The sequence below is a fragment of the Corylus avellana genome, chromosome 6 (genome assembly GCF_965113065.1).
Source record: "Corylus avellana chromosome 6, dhCorAvel1.hap1.2, whole genome shotgun sequence".
Classification (NCBI taxonomy): Eukaryota; Viridiplantae; Streptophyta; class Magnoliopsida; order Fagales; family Betulaceae; genus Corylus; species Corylus avellana.
In genome coordinates this window covers 18429754-18443716 of record NC_142495.1, presented here as the reverse complement: position 1 = coordinate 18443716, position 13963 = coordinate 18429754, and the positions used below count along the sequence as shown (strand labels likewise).

Here is a 13963-nt window from a genome sequence, read left to right as displayed (position 1 = left end):
TTACATATCTGATTTATTTCTTTTATTTATTTATTTATTTTTTTGTTATTTAATTTTCTTTTTGTTTTAATCATGTTGAGAAACAATATACCTCCGGTGCAAAGACCTATGAAAAGTTCATTCAGTCCCCAGATCCTCAATCAGCCATCATGCATTAATTTCCAGCCCATTGTGCAGAGCAGTTACGATTTATCTCTGTTGCTCAATATGAGTCCACACTATAAAGGCACACCTACAGAGAACCCATATTGGCATATTCAAGAATTCTGTGATTTCTGCAGGACACAAAATGTTCAGGGTTTAACTCCAGAAGAAATCAGGTTAATCCTCTTCCCTTTTTCTTTAAAATATAATACTAAGAGATGGTACAATTCTTTGGCCGCAGGTTCTATTCATACTTGGGATGAGATGGCCACAAAGTTCTTAAAGAAATTTTTCCCAGCCCAAAAGACAAGGCAATTGAGAAGGGAAATTATGACTTTCCAGCAAAGAGATGGAGACCTTTTCTTCGAGGCATGGGAACACTTTAATGAGCTACTTCTCAGATGCCCTCATCACAATATATCTCAAGACGATCAGGTATTGGCATTCTATGAGGGTTTAAATGATCCTAACAAGAGTCTTGCAGATTTAGCTTGTGGTTACATGTTGATGGAGAAAAGCGACTATGAAGCCATAGAACTCTTTGAGACCTTAAGTGAGAGCTCCCAACAATTCCCATCTAAAGGAAAAAAAGGACTCAAAGGAAAAGGCATATATGAAGAGAGCACCAATGGAGGAATTCAGGCTCAAATGGATGCCATGGAGAAAAAGCTGGACATGTTCATGAAAGCTATGACTAATCATAGCAGTGCTCCTGTTCAACAAGTTACACAAGTCAAGGTATGTGCCATATGTTCCCATATGGACCACACCACTAAGACTTGTCCCATGTTTTCAATTGCAGATTAGGAGTCATCTCTCATCAAGTTGTCCCAACATTATCATAAAGAGGAGCCATCTCCCATCTATTGGCCTTCACAACACCAAGAAGAGGAGCCATCTCCTCAGTTCCATGGTCAATCATACTCCTTTCTTAGCCACAATGAAGCCATTATGCAACTATTGGAATACGCTACCAAGATAGAAGCTCATGAAGAGGAGCCACCTCCCTTCAATTGGCCTCAACAATACCACGAAAAAGAGTGTCAAAGTCAATCGGTGACCACTCCTCATGGAAAATACATGAAGGACAAGTGCACTTATTATCATGAGCAAACAATCACCACACTAGGGAATGAAGAAATTGTTGAGGAAATGTTTTGTGAGCCAAGTCTTTGGAACCCTTTGGGAGAGCACTTTGATGAATTTGGAGGTGACCTAGACCTGGACAAGCTACTTGAGTATGCTAAAATTTCTAATGAGCCAAGTCTTGAGGATCCGGTGGGAGAGCGTTTTGATCAAATTGGATGTGACTTGGATCTTGACAAATTCCTCAAGCAAGCTAAGATGTGTAGTGAGCCAAGTCTGGAGGATCCATTGGCAGAATACTTTGCTCAATTTGAATTTAATCTGGACCTTGTCATGATACGTGAGCAAGCTGAGGCCTTATTGGATTCCACTCCTGAGAACAACAAGGTGGAAGAGAGGAAGGAGGAGCAAACTGAGGTTCTAGAGGAACCACATCAGGAAAAGGAAGAGAGCACTGAGACTTCATTAACATCAGACACTTTGCATTATTTACATGGGTTAGATGATATTTCCTCCATACCGGGTTTGAAGAAATTTATGTCCATTATTCTATACTCTTAAAATCATAGTTCATTGAGTATATTTTATTTTAGTATCTCCTTACTAAAATGTTATTGCCTAAGACTTAGAATAATTAATTTCCATCAAATATATATCAATAAAATATTTTACATCTCTTTAATTCAAATCAAAGTAATTATAGATTTTATGAGTAGTGTTTCATAATGTTACATGTGATTGCTCAACACACCGAGATTTTGACCATAAATAATCTCACTCTTAAATGTAAAAAAAAAAAAAAAAAAAAAAAATAGAAAAGTACATATACACCCTTTAAACTACCATCCCATGGACAATCCTCTCAAACTATCAATTGTGTCAATTTCTCCTTCTAAACTACCAAAACAATGTCAATGTATTCCAATGGCAAAAATATCTTTCATAAATAAATAAAAATAAATAATAAATAATAAATAAAAACTAAAACTATGTAAAGTAAAATAAAAATAAATAAAAACGAAAAAAAAAAAAAAAAAAAAACCAATGGGTTATTTTTTTAAACAAATAATTTTGGTTTTTTATTTATTTTTAAATGTTTTTTTTCAAATTTATAAAATATTTTTGTCTTATTTGAAAATGTTTTAAGGTTATTTTTATGTTTTTGGTAGTGTAAGGAAATATTGTCGATGGGAGATACTTTGAAGATAGTATTTGTTTTTTTAAAAAAAAAAAGAAAAAAAAATCCACCGACTGATGTGCCTGGTCACAGTAGCCAAAATTTAGCATTTCTCTAGTGAGAATAGTGCAACACAAACGTACGGCTACCAGTCAACAAACTACCAGTCTTACTGGAGCCCTTTTCTCAGTCAGCTTTCTTGTTCCCCATACCATTGAGCTTTCCTCTATTTGAAAACTTCAGATAAATTTTGTTTTCAACCCACAAGGCCCTCTCTCTCTCTCAAAGTCCTCTCTCTTTCTATAATAAACTCTTACAGTTCTCATCGGAGTAGTCAAAATGGCCAAGCCTGGCAACAAGATTATACAAGCCAAGCTGGTGGGTATGTCTTCCCCTTTTCTTGAGTTATTCTGTATTTCTATGTTTCTTCTTCATGTTATTTATCCTCACCTCAAAGTGTTTATGTTAACATAGCCCATATATGAGCAGCTAGGTTTTAAAATTTGATTTTTAATTTATATATTCTTTTAAAAGTTCAATATGGTAGTTTGGTTGGCAAAATAATGATCTTTGATAGATAATGTAATTGATTGAGTTTCATATCAATTACCCATAAACCCTGTAGCTCCAAATCACACTTTTAGAATCAGGCTGCTCAAGGAAATTGGATTCAATGGTGTTGTATCAATATTTGGATTCGTTGTGAACCCTAATATCTCCATTGCTTAGCAGCTTGCTTCAAGTTGAGACCAAGCTAATTGAACAATTTCTGGCATACTATGTGGTTCTTGCCCTGATTTTCTAAAATATACAATACCCAGTAACTCCTCATTTTGAATTTTTAGTGTAGCAAGAAACTTTAGCTGATGACTTATCTGACTATGACATCTCTCATTCTAACACTTGCAAACTCTTCTCCATAGGTGCTTCTAGGGGACATGGGAACTGGGAAGACCAGTTTGGTCTTAAGATTTGTCAAAGGCCAGTTTTTTGATCACCAGGTTCATGTTTATCACATGTTTCTTCCATCAAGTTCTTTTCTATGGGTGTTCATTTACATATTTTAAATTTGAGGGTCCCTGGCATTTCTCTAAATGCAGGAACCAACCATTGGAGCAGCTTTTTTCACCCAGATTCTGTCCTTAGCTGAAGCCACAGTGAAGTTTGATATATGGGATACTGCAGGACAAGAGCGATATCATAGCTTGGCTCCTATGTATTATCGTGGTGCTGCAGCAGCTGTTGTGGTGTATGACATATCTAGCACGGTACTATTTATGGAATTTCTTGCAACTTTTGTGGCAATATGATTTATTTCTTCATGGCAAATTGTCATTAACAAGTAATTCTTCTATAGGACTCTGATTCCTTCCTTTGTTCTTCCTATTGAAGAGAACAGAAAGTTGCTGTAGTCGATCCATATCCCTTAGAAAGCCAACTCTTAGAACAATATATCATTCACTTCTCTCCCTTAAGATATGTTATTTTGAAAAAATTCCTCCCATCTTCTCTTTGGCAAATAGTATCCGTGCGCATAATGTTCAGTGAACTATGGCTATGTAATATTTTTCGTATGATCATTTCTTTTGCATAGGTTGACATTTAGTAGACAATCCTTATTTTGTAGACAATGGATTTTGAGGTTACTATCATTCAAGTGTCAGCATTGAATATTTCTGTAAAGCTACTGTCTGCTGGTCCTATTTTCATATAGGCTGCCTATGCTTGCCAATCTTTCTTATGCTTGTGGGTCAAGGTTTCAGCTAATTTTGATTTAAAAGAAGGCCATGTTTTCCATTTTTCAGTCCATTACTCATCTTCTTTGTATAATAAGTCTATACCCTTTTTATGGTGTTTTGGCCTCAGGATACATTCACTCGAGCCAAAAAATGGGTTCAAGAACTGCAAAGACAAGGTGAGGTCATCCAAATTGGTGCTCTCAACATGTATATATATATATATATATTTTTCCCTTAAAGTAAAAGATCCTTGATATTTAAATCATTTTATATCATTTACTATCGCTTATCTTGACTCAGTATGATGACCAATTGAATATTCTTTGTATGCAAAAAGCACTCATCACTTGGTAATGCCAGTATGCCATTCATAGAAGCTTCTGATTCTGTGAATGTTGCAAATTTATCATCAGATATGTAATATGTATGACTCAGCTTTGTTGTTGTTATCACATTTATATGTCATAAAAAGTGACATACTTGGCCTATTTATCAGTATCTTTTAGTTTAAGATTATATAATCTGCATCTTTCTTCCATGCCAGGCCCTTCACTCTCTTTACTTTATACTATGCAGTCAGAAATTAAAAATTGTGCCTCCAACTCTTCGTTTAAATCATCATTGAGCTCTTTTCTCATGTATACACATGAGTGGACCCTGTATTATACTTAAAAAGAATGCGTAGTTAAATTTTACGATAATTATTAAGCTATTGATGGTATTTTGCTCTTTATATCATTTCCCATGTCACTGTTTCTAGGAAATCAAAATTTGGTGATGGCATTGGTTGCAAACAAGTCCGATTTGGACGCAAAGAGAGAGATTGAGACTCAGGTATCTAAGAGACTGATGCTATGTTTATTTCTTAATGATCAACTTAACTATTGTTGTTCAGTCAACAAATTTTCATTTGCTAATACTATCCTGATCAACAATTCTCCAGCTTTTCTCTTTTTAATACATCTGCATGACTGTTTTATGAAGATCCATGGTTATACTAAATTTGTCAAACCCAAGTGCACTTGTTCGTTCGTTGGGATTATTTCTGTCTAATGTGTCACATATATTTAACTGTACACCAATGGCTTCTCTTAAGCCTTTTTTTATTTATTTATTTTATTTTATTTTTTATTTTTTATTGCAGGATGGAGAGCAATTTTCTCAAGAAAATGGAATGTTTTTCATTGAAACATCTGCAAAAACCGCACAGAATATCAATGAGCTCTTCTTTGAAATAGGTAAATAAATTTTAATTTCATTATATCAATAGAAGGATATGGCTCCTCCATTGCATTGGCTGCCTGTCCACGAGCACACGTCGGATATAGCTCACGCCCACATACACACACATACTCCCTCCGACTAAAATCAGTATTACATGATCATTGGATACAAGCATTTGGCATGTTTAGCTTGGGTCATCCTGCACATAACATGTAGATTATTGCATCAGCTTAAGCCCTCTGTTATCTATTTTTCATATTTTTAGCTTTTCTTCTAGAGTTATATTCTTGAGAAATTAATCTGCTAGGCTTGGATCATTCAATTAGTTTCACCTTTTGCAGCAAAAAGACTGGCAAGAGCAATCCCCCCAAAGCGAAGTGGGATGAATCTAAACAATGAAACACAAGATAGAAGAAGAAAAATATTTTGTTGTTCAGTTTGACATCCCCATCATTTCAGGAGTGTTTGAGTAACCAATGACTCTTGATTTTCATTGTAATAACATGCTCATTTTTCAAAGCCAGGTCATTTCTTACAATCCCATATTCAGGTGCTTCCAATATCTGTAAAGAAATTGCTCACACAAAATCAAATTTTATGTAAATGAACAAAGTTGAAGGACAAGTTGTACTCTTTACAGTTATTTTTGGACAGACCATGCAAGAAATTGATGCTTACAGAAATCCCAGAAAAAGAAATCTATGATTCAATTTTAGAAGGGGCCTGGTGGAATTCTGAGACACAGGCTGAAGGAGGCTCATCAATATGTGTAGCAGCATGATTGGGCAATTCTGAAAGCCATCCATTATAATAACACTATACTTAAGAAAAATGATAATAAGAAAAGAACTTCAAATCCTTTTTGCATCAAATAAGATGATGCCTTGTTTCTAAACCCAGAAAGAGGAAGATGATTGAACAATTTATGTTTGGAAAGTAATTCATTTTCTGCTTTTTGTACTCAAAACCTACCATCCAGTGGAAAACAAAAAATAAAAATAAAAATGTTGAACTAGCTGCAGGCAAATTCAAGATAAATATCAGAGTCCGTATCGATCAAACTTGGCATTTGTAAAATTGCGACAAAAACCTCATGGAGGTTTACAATGGGAGGAAAAAAAACAATGCAAGTCATTTTCCCAGAAATCAGCAAAACAAAAAATTGTCATGGGTTCGTGGCCAAATGGCCACCCCCAGAGGTCCATAATCTTCAACCATCAGAATGCAATTTATCTCATCAATTCAAATTCACCCTGCAAATGATCGGGTGGGATTTTGTCAGGCCAACGACAGACCTCTAATGGGGAGCCAAATGCCCAATGCAACAGCCCACAGTTCAGCTACCACATTTGAATTTCTTCAATGCAAGATAGGTTAATCAACAAAAGTTTGCAACAAGACATGAGGGGAAAAAAAGGATACCTCCAAGTCGCCATTAAGACCAAAGAAAAATAGCATATATACATTCTCACAGCAGTAAGGAACTAATAACAATATGCCGAAATCAATTTGGACACAACTGCATATCATTCTCAGGGCTTTTCCCAAAGAGATTGTAAATTATGTAACAGTACAACACACACAAATAAGCAAATAATACCAGGCTGACAAAACATTCTTATGATGAGCTCTGGCTTGAATTGTGGGGCTTTGATATGGGACTCAAGTTTCTGTACATTTTTGAACATGCATCGGCGAAAGCTGACATTGCTCTAAAGAGCTCCGGCAAGCGGGTTTTAAAACTTGCCAAAGACTTCTCCCTAACCTGAATGCACTGCCTATGGTAGTCTTCAACATCGTCCTCCAACTTCTTCTCCAATGATTCCACCATAAACTGCTTCTCCACAAGGAGATCTTTTTGAGTGTTATCTTCTGTCCCCGCTTCATTTGACTCATCTTGTGCCATCCTCTTCATGTACTTTTCATACCAGTCTTTAAATTGTCGTTTCTTGCGTTCAAGGTCCTTCTGGGTGTCCTCACATTTTTGCTTCAATTTCAGCTCTTCTTCTTGCTGCTGACATATAGTATTTAATGCACCAGCAAAGTTGAATATAGCTGTTCTTGCAAGTTCATCAGGTAGTTTCTCCAGATGATGATGCCAAGCATGGAGCAGACCCAGAATAGGGGGGTTTTGAATCCTTGGTGGTGAAGAAACCTTCTCTTTCAAGCTGCTTTCAATGGGGATGAGATTTAGTTTTAACCAATTGTTGAGGGCCTTAATGTACTCTTTCTGATGGGTCAATAGCTTCTGAAATTGTGAATGCCAGTCCTGCACAACAACCCACAGCTGGAATGTGCGCTCATGGTGATGCTCAGTTGTTTCCTTGGGCGATTGGGTGATGTCAACAGATCCCAGGGCAGTCACAATCTTTGACTGGCTCTCATGGTGAAATCGCATGGTTTCCCACATAATAGCCATCCTGCAGTTCATACGATAATTACTAATGGCATAACAAATTCATAATTAAGGTGTTTTTTTGGGGTGGGGGAATTGTTCAAACACATGCAAGTGAGAAATGGTACTAAATGAAAACGCTGTAAATGGTACAATACCAGCCAAATATGGATGTGAATCAACAAATTCAGTTCCCCAAAGAAGTGCTTAATGGCATCACTATTACAACATCTCTATGGGTTTTTTGCAAAATCATGGTTTGAGGATGGGAAGGCATTTATCATGACATCATGCAAACCACATCAGCCAAAAGGCAACGAAGGATAAAATAAAATGTAACGTGTTAAATTGAAAGCTTAAAAGTTGAACAATATTCAGAAACCTAGTAAATCATAAGAGCACATAATTAAAAGAACCAGTTCCTTTCCCACAAAGGAATATTAAACGAATATGTGGAGCAATGTTGCCCACAGAATCAAGCAGAAAATATGAGATAACAAAAATTGGAGTTCGCAAACTATGCATAGACAGCCATTTATTATCATCTTAGCACATAGACAATTTTCATGGATCAAGGTGATGACTGTACAATAAATCTTGTTCTACCTATCAATAAATCTTGTCTAAACTGGTCTTACAAACCCACACATCAAGAATTTACCGTTTCTTTTTGATGAATTCAGAATTAAATAACAAGACATAGGAGATAACAAGTGTTTATCAAGAAAATATATTATTTCACTCAAATCAAATAAGATACCAGTCAAGTGGAACTTTCACACTACTTTCCTCATTGCCACTCACCCATCGACAAGCTGAACAAGTTTTGGGTATAATTGTTCATCCCGTAAACGGTTTATCTCTAAAACCGTAGAATCCATGGATTGCATGTCAACAATGTATCTTGTGTGAAGATGACTTACTGCTGCTTTTGCTTTCTCCAATGCTTCAGAGTTGGTACCTCGATTCTTTTGCCTGTTCAGTGAAGTAACCTTTTTTTGGTACTCAAATTTCATAAGCTCACCTGCCTAACAAGCAAAGGTAAACCACAAATAATACTAAATAATGTATATGGTTGCTTTGAAATATAAACAAAAGTTAAATGCGCTACAACAGCTACACTTTAGTAAAAGAAAGAAAGAAAATAAAATGTTGCAGAATGACATAGTATGGGTTTACATTGACTAAAGGGTTATATTTTGCTAAATCCAAGCTAACTGTTCTACATTGGCCAAGACAAGGGTGCCAAGTCAAGGTTGATATCTTGATGCCAAATTGCTCAACTGGAGATGGAACTTTTGACTTTTGAGTAACATACTTATATAAACCAATCAAAGTAAGAGCTCAATAATGTAGCATTGCCCTGCACAGTCATGATTTTCTTTGTATCTCTACAGCCATTTTTCCCAACCAATGAGGAAAAGCACAAATATGCATTTGTGTCAGGCAGTGTTCTAAACCAAGGTGCTCATTCCCACAGAGGGCAGTATGACCTAAAATGCACACTACCTTTGACAAGATTTACCGAAATCCTACCTTGGATGTCCTACCTATCTATCCATTCATCTCATATTGTGCACCATACATTAAATCACACTAGACTTGTTTAAACTCAAAGAACATCAATAAAAACAAACACTTCCCTCCAATAATTCTGGACTAGGACTTCTATAATTGGCAGGATGGAAACAGCAAACAGGGTCAAGTAATCCACTTGCCAAGGCTTGCCATTGATATTATACATAAGTTGAAAGGACTACGATGTCAAGCATCATATAGAGGAGCTGTACCGCTTGTGTGGCAACATGATTCCGGGGAAAGTCAAAATACACCCAACTAGTCATTTTGATTCATCTATAGACGCCACTGAGGTTCAATATGGTCCCCCAAGCATGGGGCTTACTATGGTCTATTTCACAGATCAGGAACCAAGATCAAACTATTTTCTAGGTCTAGTCAAATACTCCAACCCAAACAGACTTCAATTGCTAAGTAGCAATCTTCCCTCAGTAAAGCTGGAATTTAGCGCGTCACACATGCACAAACATGCGTACATCTGCACACAAATGTGTGCACACGCAGAGAACAACACCATAATTGTAATACAATACAAGAGCTGAAAGCCATTCTGCCAAAATGTATGTGCCAAGAAGAAATTATCATATCATTGGTCATTTTAAGGCCTTCAGTCATCCGAAAACAAGGGGTTAAATATATCAGGGATCAATTCATGCAAAATGAAAATTTGTTATGAGGACAGTGCGAGGGAACAAAATCAAGGATAACTGCAAGATACCTTCACTTCATCATATAGCTTTTTCTCCCATGCTAGCAACTTATCCAGCACAGTGGCATGAGTTTCTTGCTCTTCTGAGTCAAAGTCATCCTTCCCATCGTCATTGTCAGTATTTAATCCTTTAAATGATCGATTCCATGTAATAACGCGCATCACTCTAGTAGAGTGGTCAATATGACCTGTCACGAAATTAGCAATGTAAAACGCCTAAAACGTCATTAGAAGCTAAAGATTACATGACAGCAATGAGATCAACGTTTTGGGTAACAATCACAAACCAAGGACCAATCACTCATTCTCATAAAGTATACTACTACTATGAGAGTAATGCTATATATCACCCGTGGAGTGGTCTCTCACAGCATTTGGTGCATAGAGATTGGTTTTTTGGTTGGGGGACCACGCTACATTATCCTTGGGGGATGGGGCTGATGTATAGCATTAAGGGCCACACCATCACTTCAATACAAACCAACTTGTAATTCACAAACAATAGCTGTCAACCTAATTTTACAGTAAAAAAGACAAACAAAACTCATACCCAAAACATAGTGAAATCAACAACTCGATTAAAACCCTCCAAACCATGAACCAATTCAAGCCCATTACCTCGATTATCGGCGAAGTTAGAGTGATAGTGTAACCGGGTCGCCTCGAGCATCTTCGAAACCTCGTGGGCACCCTCCGAAGCCTTCAAGAAATGATCATCAAGCTCCAAAAATATCTGCAACAAATTCACACTCCCCTTCACCATCTTCTTCCCCTCCGCCCCACCACTCCCCTGCTTCATCTTCTTCAGAGTCTTCCCTGCCGCAGGCGCCGCAAGCTCAACCTTCTCCACCCCCCTCACTTCAGCACCACCACCGCCGTCATCTTCCACTCTCTTAGGCTTTTCCTTGAACGCATTCCGCTCAGTCTCCTCGTTCCTCACGTTCACCTCCTCCACCGGCGGTGGGTCGCTCAAGGCCGCCCCGGGCATGTTGTCCACCGAGAAGAAGTATTCGTACGTAGTATCGTGGTGTTGCGACGGCATCGGCACCTCCTCCTGCGGGACCCGCGTCACCGGCGGCGGGGCCACCTCGTCCTCCATAACACTAGCGTTCCTATTGCTGCTACCTGTACGCCTTTTCAGGCGGGTACGCGGGTCCTCTCCATCGGATTCGTCGCCCTCCTCCTCTTCCATGATCGTTGAGGCCGCCACCGCCCCTGGCGGCTCTGGCTTGGGGATCTTGAGCTCGGGCATGGTTACAGCGCGCTGGAGAGGCGAACTGTTGAGAGTGGGAGGAGGAGGAGGAGGAGGGGGAAGATTGAGATTGTCTAACGAAACAGCGACGGTGGCGGCGGAGGAGGAGGAGGAGGAGGAGGATGGGAGCGCCGGTTGGGAGACGGAGACGGAGGAAGAGAAGTGGCTGATGACCTCACCGTGAGCGTAGTCGCTGAGGGCAGCTCCCGTGTTCTTCAAAGAGGTGGTGTAGGAGGAGTGGGCGGCCGCAAACGCGTTCCGGAACGACACCGCTTCCTTCATGTAGAGCTTGCGGTCCTTGCAGCGCGACACCGCCTCCTCGTTCTCGATCTTCGATTGGCTGCAACCCATTTTCAAAGAGAGAGAGAGAGAGAAATTGAGTGGCTTCGGGATTAGCAGGACTCGGAGGTAGCAGAGATGGAAGGAATTGTTTATTCAACGGTGATCACAGATCTCCAGGAGTGGAAGAGTCAATCCCAAGCTTTGTTTTATTCTTACAAACTTCAAAAATCCCCTGCCCCACTTCTTAATTTAAGGAAATACTTTTTTATTTTTCTTTCATTTTTAGAGCATTTTCATATGGAAAATTTAATGTAATTTCTATTATAGCAATCAATAAATACAGGCGAATGAGATCAATTATAGTTAGTTTATTATCTGGGTGTGACTCTAGTACCGAGTAATTTTAAGATGCCTATTTTTATTATATTTGTGTTTTATTAAGAATAATGTGATTATTAAAATTATAATTAGACTTCTGATTGACTCTTTGAAAATTACACTGAAGAGACTTAAACAGAAAAAATTACATGCACTTCTTCTAATCTGACTAAATTATAGTCCAAGAGTACTTCTTGCAGCCTCTCCAAAACTATTTTTGAATTATTTTGGTAAAACAATTTAATAAAAGTTGCTTAAATTTCTATTTTTCAGACTCACTACTTTAACCAAAAAAAATGAATAAAGTAAATAGTATTCACCAAATATAAAAAATATTATTTATTTATTTATTTATTGATTAAATAATTTATTTTTCTCTCTTCCCTTTTATGAGTAAAATTTAATGAGACATACGTAAAATTCAAAGAAATTAATTCTAATAAAAATTAAATTGCGGTCATTTTTGAAAATTTCCTCCAAATCTTATCTTGGTTTTGGTGCCAATCTTGTTGCAAAATGTCAAAAGCGTAGGCTCTACGCAAACCCATGAAAATGGGTTAATGTGTACAGGCTTACAAAAAGCATATAGGGAGCAGATTAAACGCAATAATAGAAATGGGAAGGCGCTGTCTCATGTCTGGTTGCCGATAGATATAGCACAGGAAAAATAGATAATTGGACAACGTTGTTAGATTTTACGGTTCAGGCATCATTTAGTTATATATATTACATGTTTGCGAAAAAAAAAAAAAAAAAAAAAGAGAAATTTAAATTAGTAACCTATGTTTTATTAGGCATGGTCCTAACCAATTGAGCTACTTCTTAGAGATAATAATAATTTTGTATAGATATATACATCTAGCTCAATATTTAAATATTTATTTTATTTTACGGTTCAAATTGACTAATCTGTTTTTTTTTAAAAAAATATATTATGAGAACGGATTGAGATTTCTTAAAATTCTCTTTAAATTTGAGATTTTTAAATTCATAAATCTCAACCGTTCATTTCATCTAGGTGTCTAAAATAAACCATGTTTCAGCATTTAATGAGTAAACATGGCTTATTAAATTCCTTGAGAGTAGCTTCCGAGTAATTTTAAAAATCGCTCTTAAATTTCTCCAAGAATAATGTGGCTATTAAAATCATAATTTGATTAAAATCTAATAATGATCAATCACAAACCCAATATTGATTTTAATAATCACATTATTCTTGGATGGATTCAAGAGTGATACAAGAGGGACTTGTAGCATTACTCGTATAAATACTAAAACATGACTTATTTTAGACACTTAAAAAACATCAACGGTTAAAATTTATGAATTTAAAAATTTTAAATTTAAAGAAAATTGTAAAGAATCTCACTCCTATTAGATCAGGGTATTATGGGATTGGTGAAATTTAAACCTACAAAATTGACATAAATCAAAAGGATACCACGGACAAAAAGACATTGTTTTGGTGAACAAGTCTATTTAATAATTTTATTTTTGTTTTAGTTTTTACCAAATGCAAAATAATAAAAATCTCTATAAAAAAAAGAAAAAAGAAAAATAGAAAAGCACACGCGCTTGGAGGAGCATGAAGATTGAACGAGAAGGAACATTCTCTTTCGTTTCACTGAAGAAGAAACAGCGTGAGTCCCAGTTGATGCAGAAACAGCAGAGAACATTGGATTGGGACCCACCACTTTCTGATTCTTCTTAGATTGCCTTCTCCTCTTTATACGGTGCTTCTGCCTGCCAACTTGTCATGGGCTGTCGGAAATCAGATTTTCGTTGCTTTTTGAGTCATTTTAAAAATGATTACTTTTAATTTTTTATTATTTTATACCGTTAGAGGTGGCAGTGTTTTTCATAAAATAATAATAATAATAATAATAATAATAAATAAAAAAAAGGTACGAATGCCCATAAGTAAAGTTAAAAAACGAAAGATAGTAATTCAATTTGTATGAGGTATTCTTGGAACAAAAAAAAAAAAAAAAACATCTAG

General features: G+C 36.7%; 2 protein-coding genes and 1 non-coding gene across 4 annotated transcripts; 1 reads left to right on the top strand and 2 right to left on the bottom strand.

The window, feature by feature from the left end:
* Positions 1–456: 456 nt before the first annotated feature.
* Positions 457–563, bottom strand: LOC148584972 (small nucleolar RNA R71). The gene has a single exon (XR_015912767.1). It is a non-coding gene; the product is annotated as a small nucleolar RNA R71 (small nucleolar RNA).
* A 2052-nt stretch (positions 564–2615) lies between these two features.
* On the top strand, positions 2616–6013 carry LOC148584971 (ras-related protein RHN1-like). 2 transcript variants are annotated; one of them, XM_088517280.1, is made up of 7 exons: positions 2616–2785; positions 3331–3408; positions 3508–3675; positions 4274–4322; positions 4907–4980; positions 5291–5384; positions 5712–6013. In XM_088517280.1, the coding sequence occupies exons 1-7, from the start codon at positions 2747–2749 to the stop codon at positions 5810–5812; spliced, it is 603 nt and encodes a 200-aa protein (XP_088373406.1). In that variant the 5' UTR covers positions 2616–2746; the 3' UTR covers positions 5813–6013. The 2 variants fall into 2 exon arrangements, with proteins under 2 accessions (XP_088373406.1, XP_088373407.1); XM_088517281.1 differs by having other exon boundaries at positions 2617–2789.
* Positions 6014–6778: 765 nt separating this feature from the next.
* LOC148584970 (protein ALTERED PHOSPHATE STARVATION RESPONSE 1-like) lies at positions 6779–11786 on the bottom strand. Its single transcript, XM_088517769.1, has 4 exons — positions 10671–11786; positions 10062–10240; positions 8570–8793; positions 6779–7790 (listed from the first exon to the last, which is right to left on the bottom strand). Exons 1-4 carry the CDS (start codon positions 11653–11655, stop codon positions 6989–6991), a joined length of 2190 nt encoding a protein of 729 aa, XP_088373895.1. The 5' UTR covers positions 11656–11786; the 3' UTR covers positions 6779–6988.
* Between the last annotated feature and the right edge of the window lie 2177 nt (positions 11787–13963).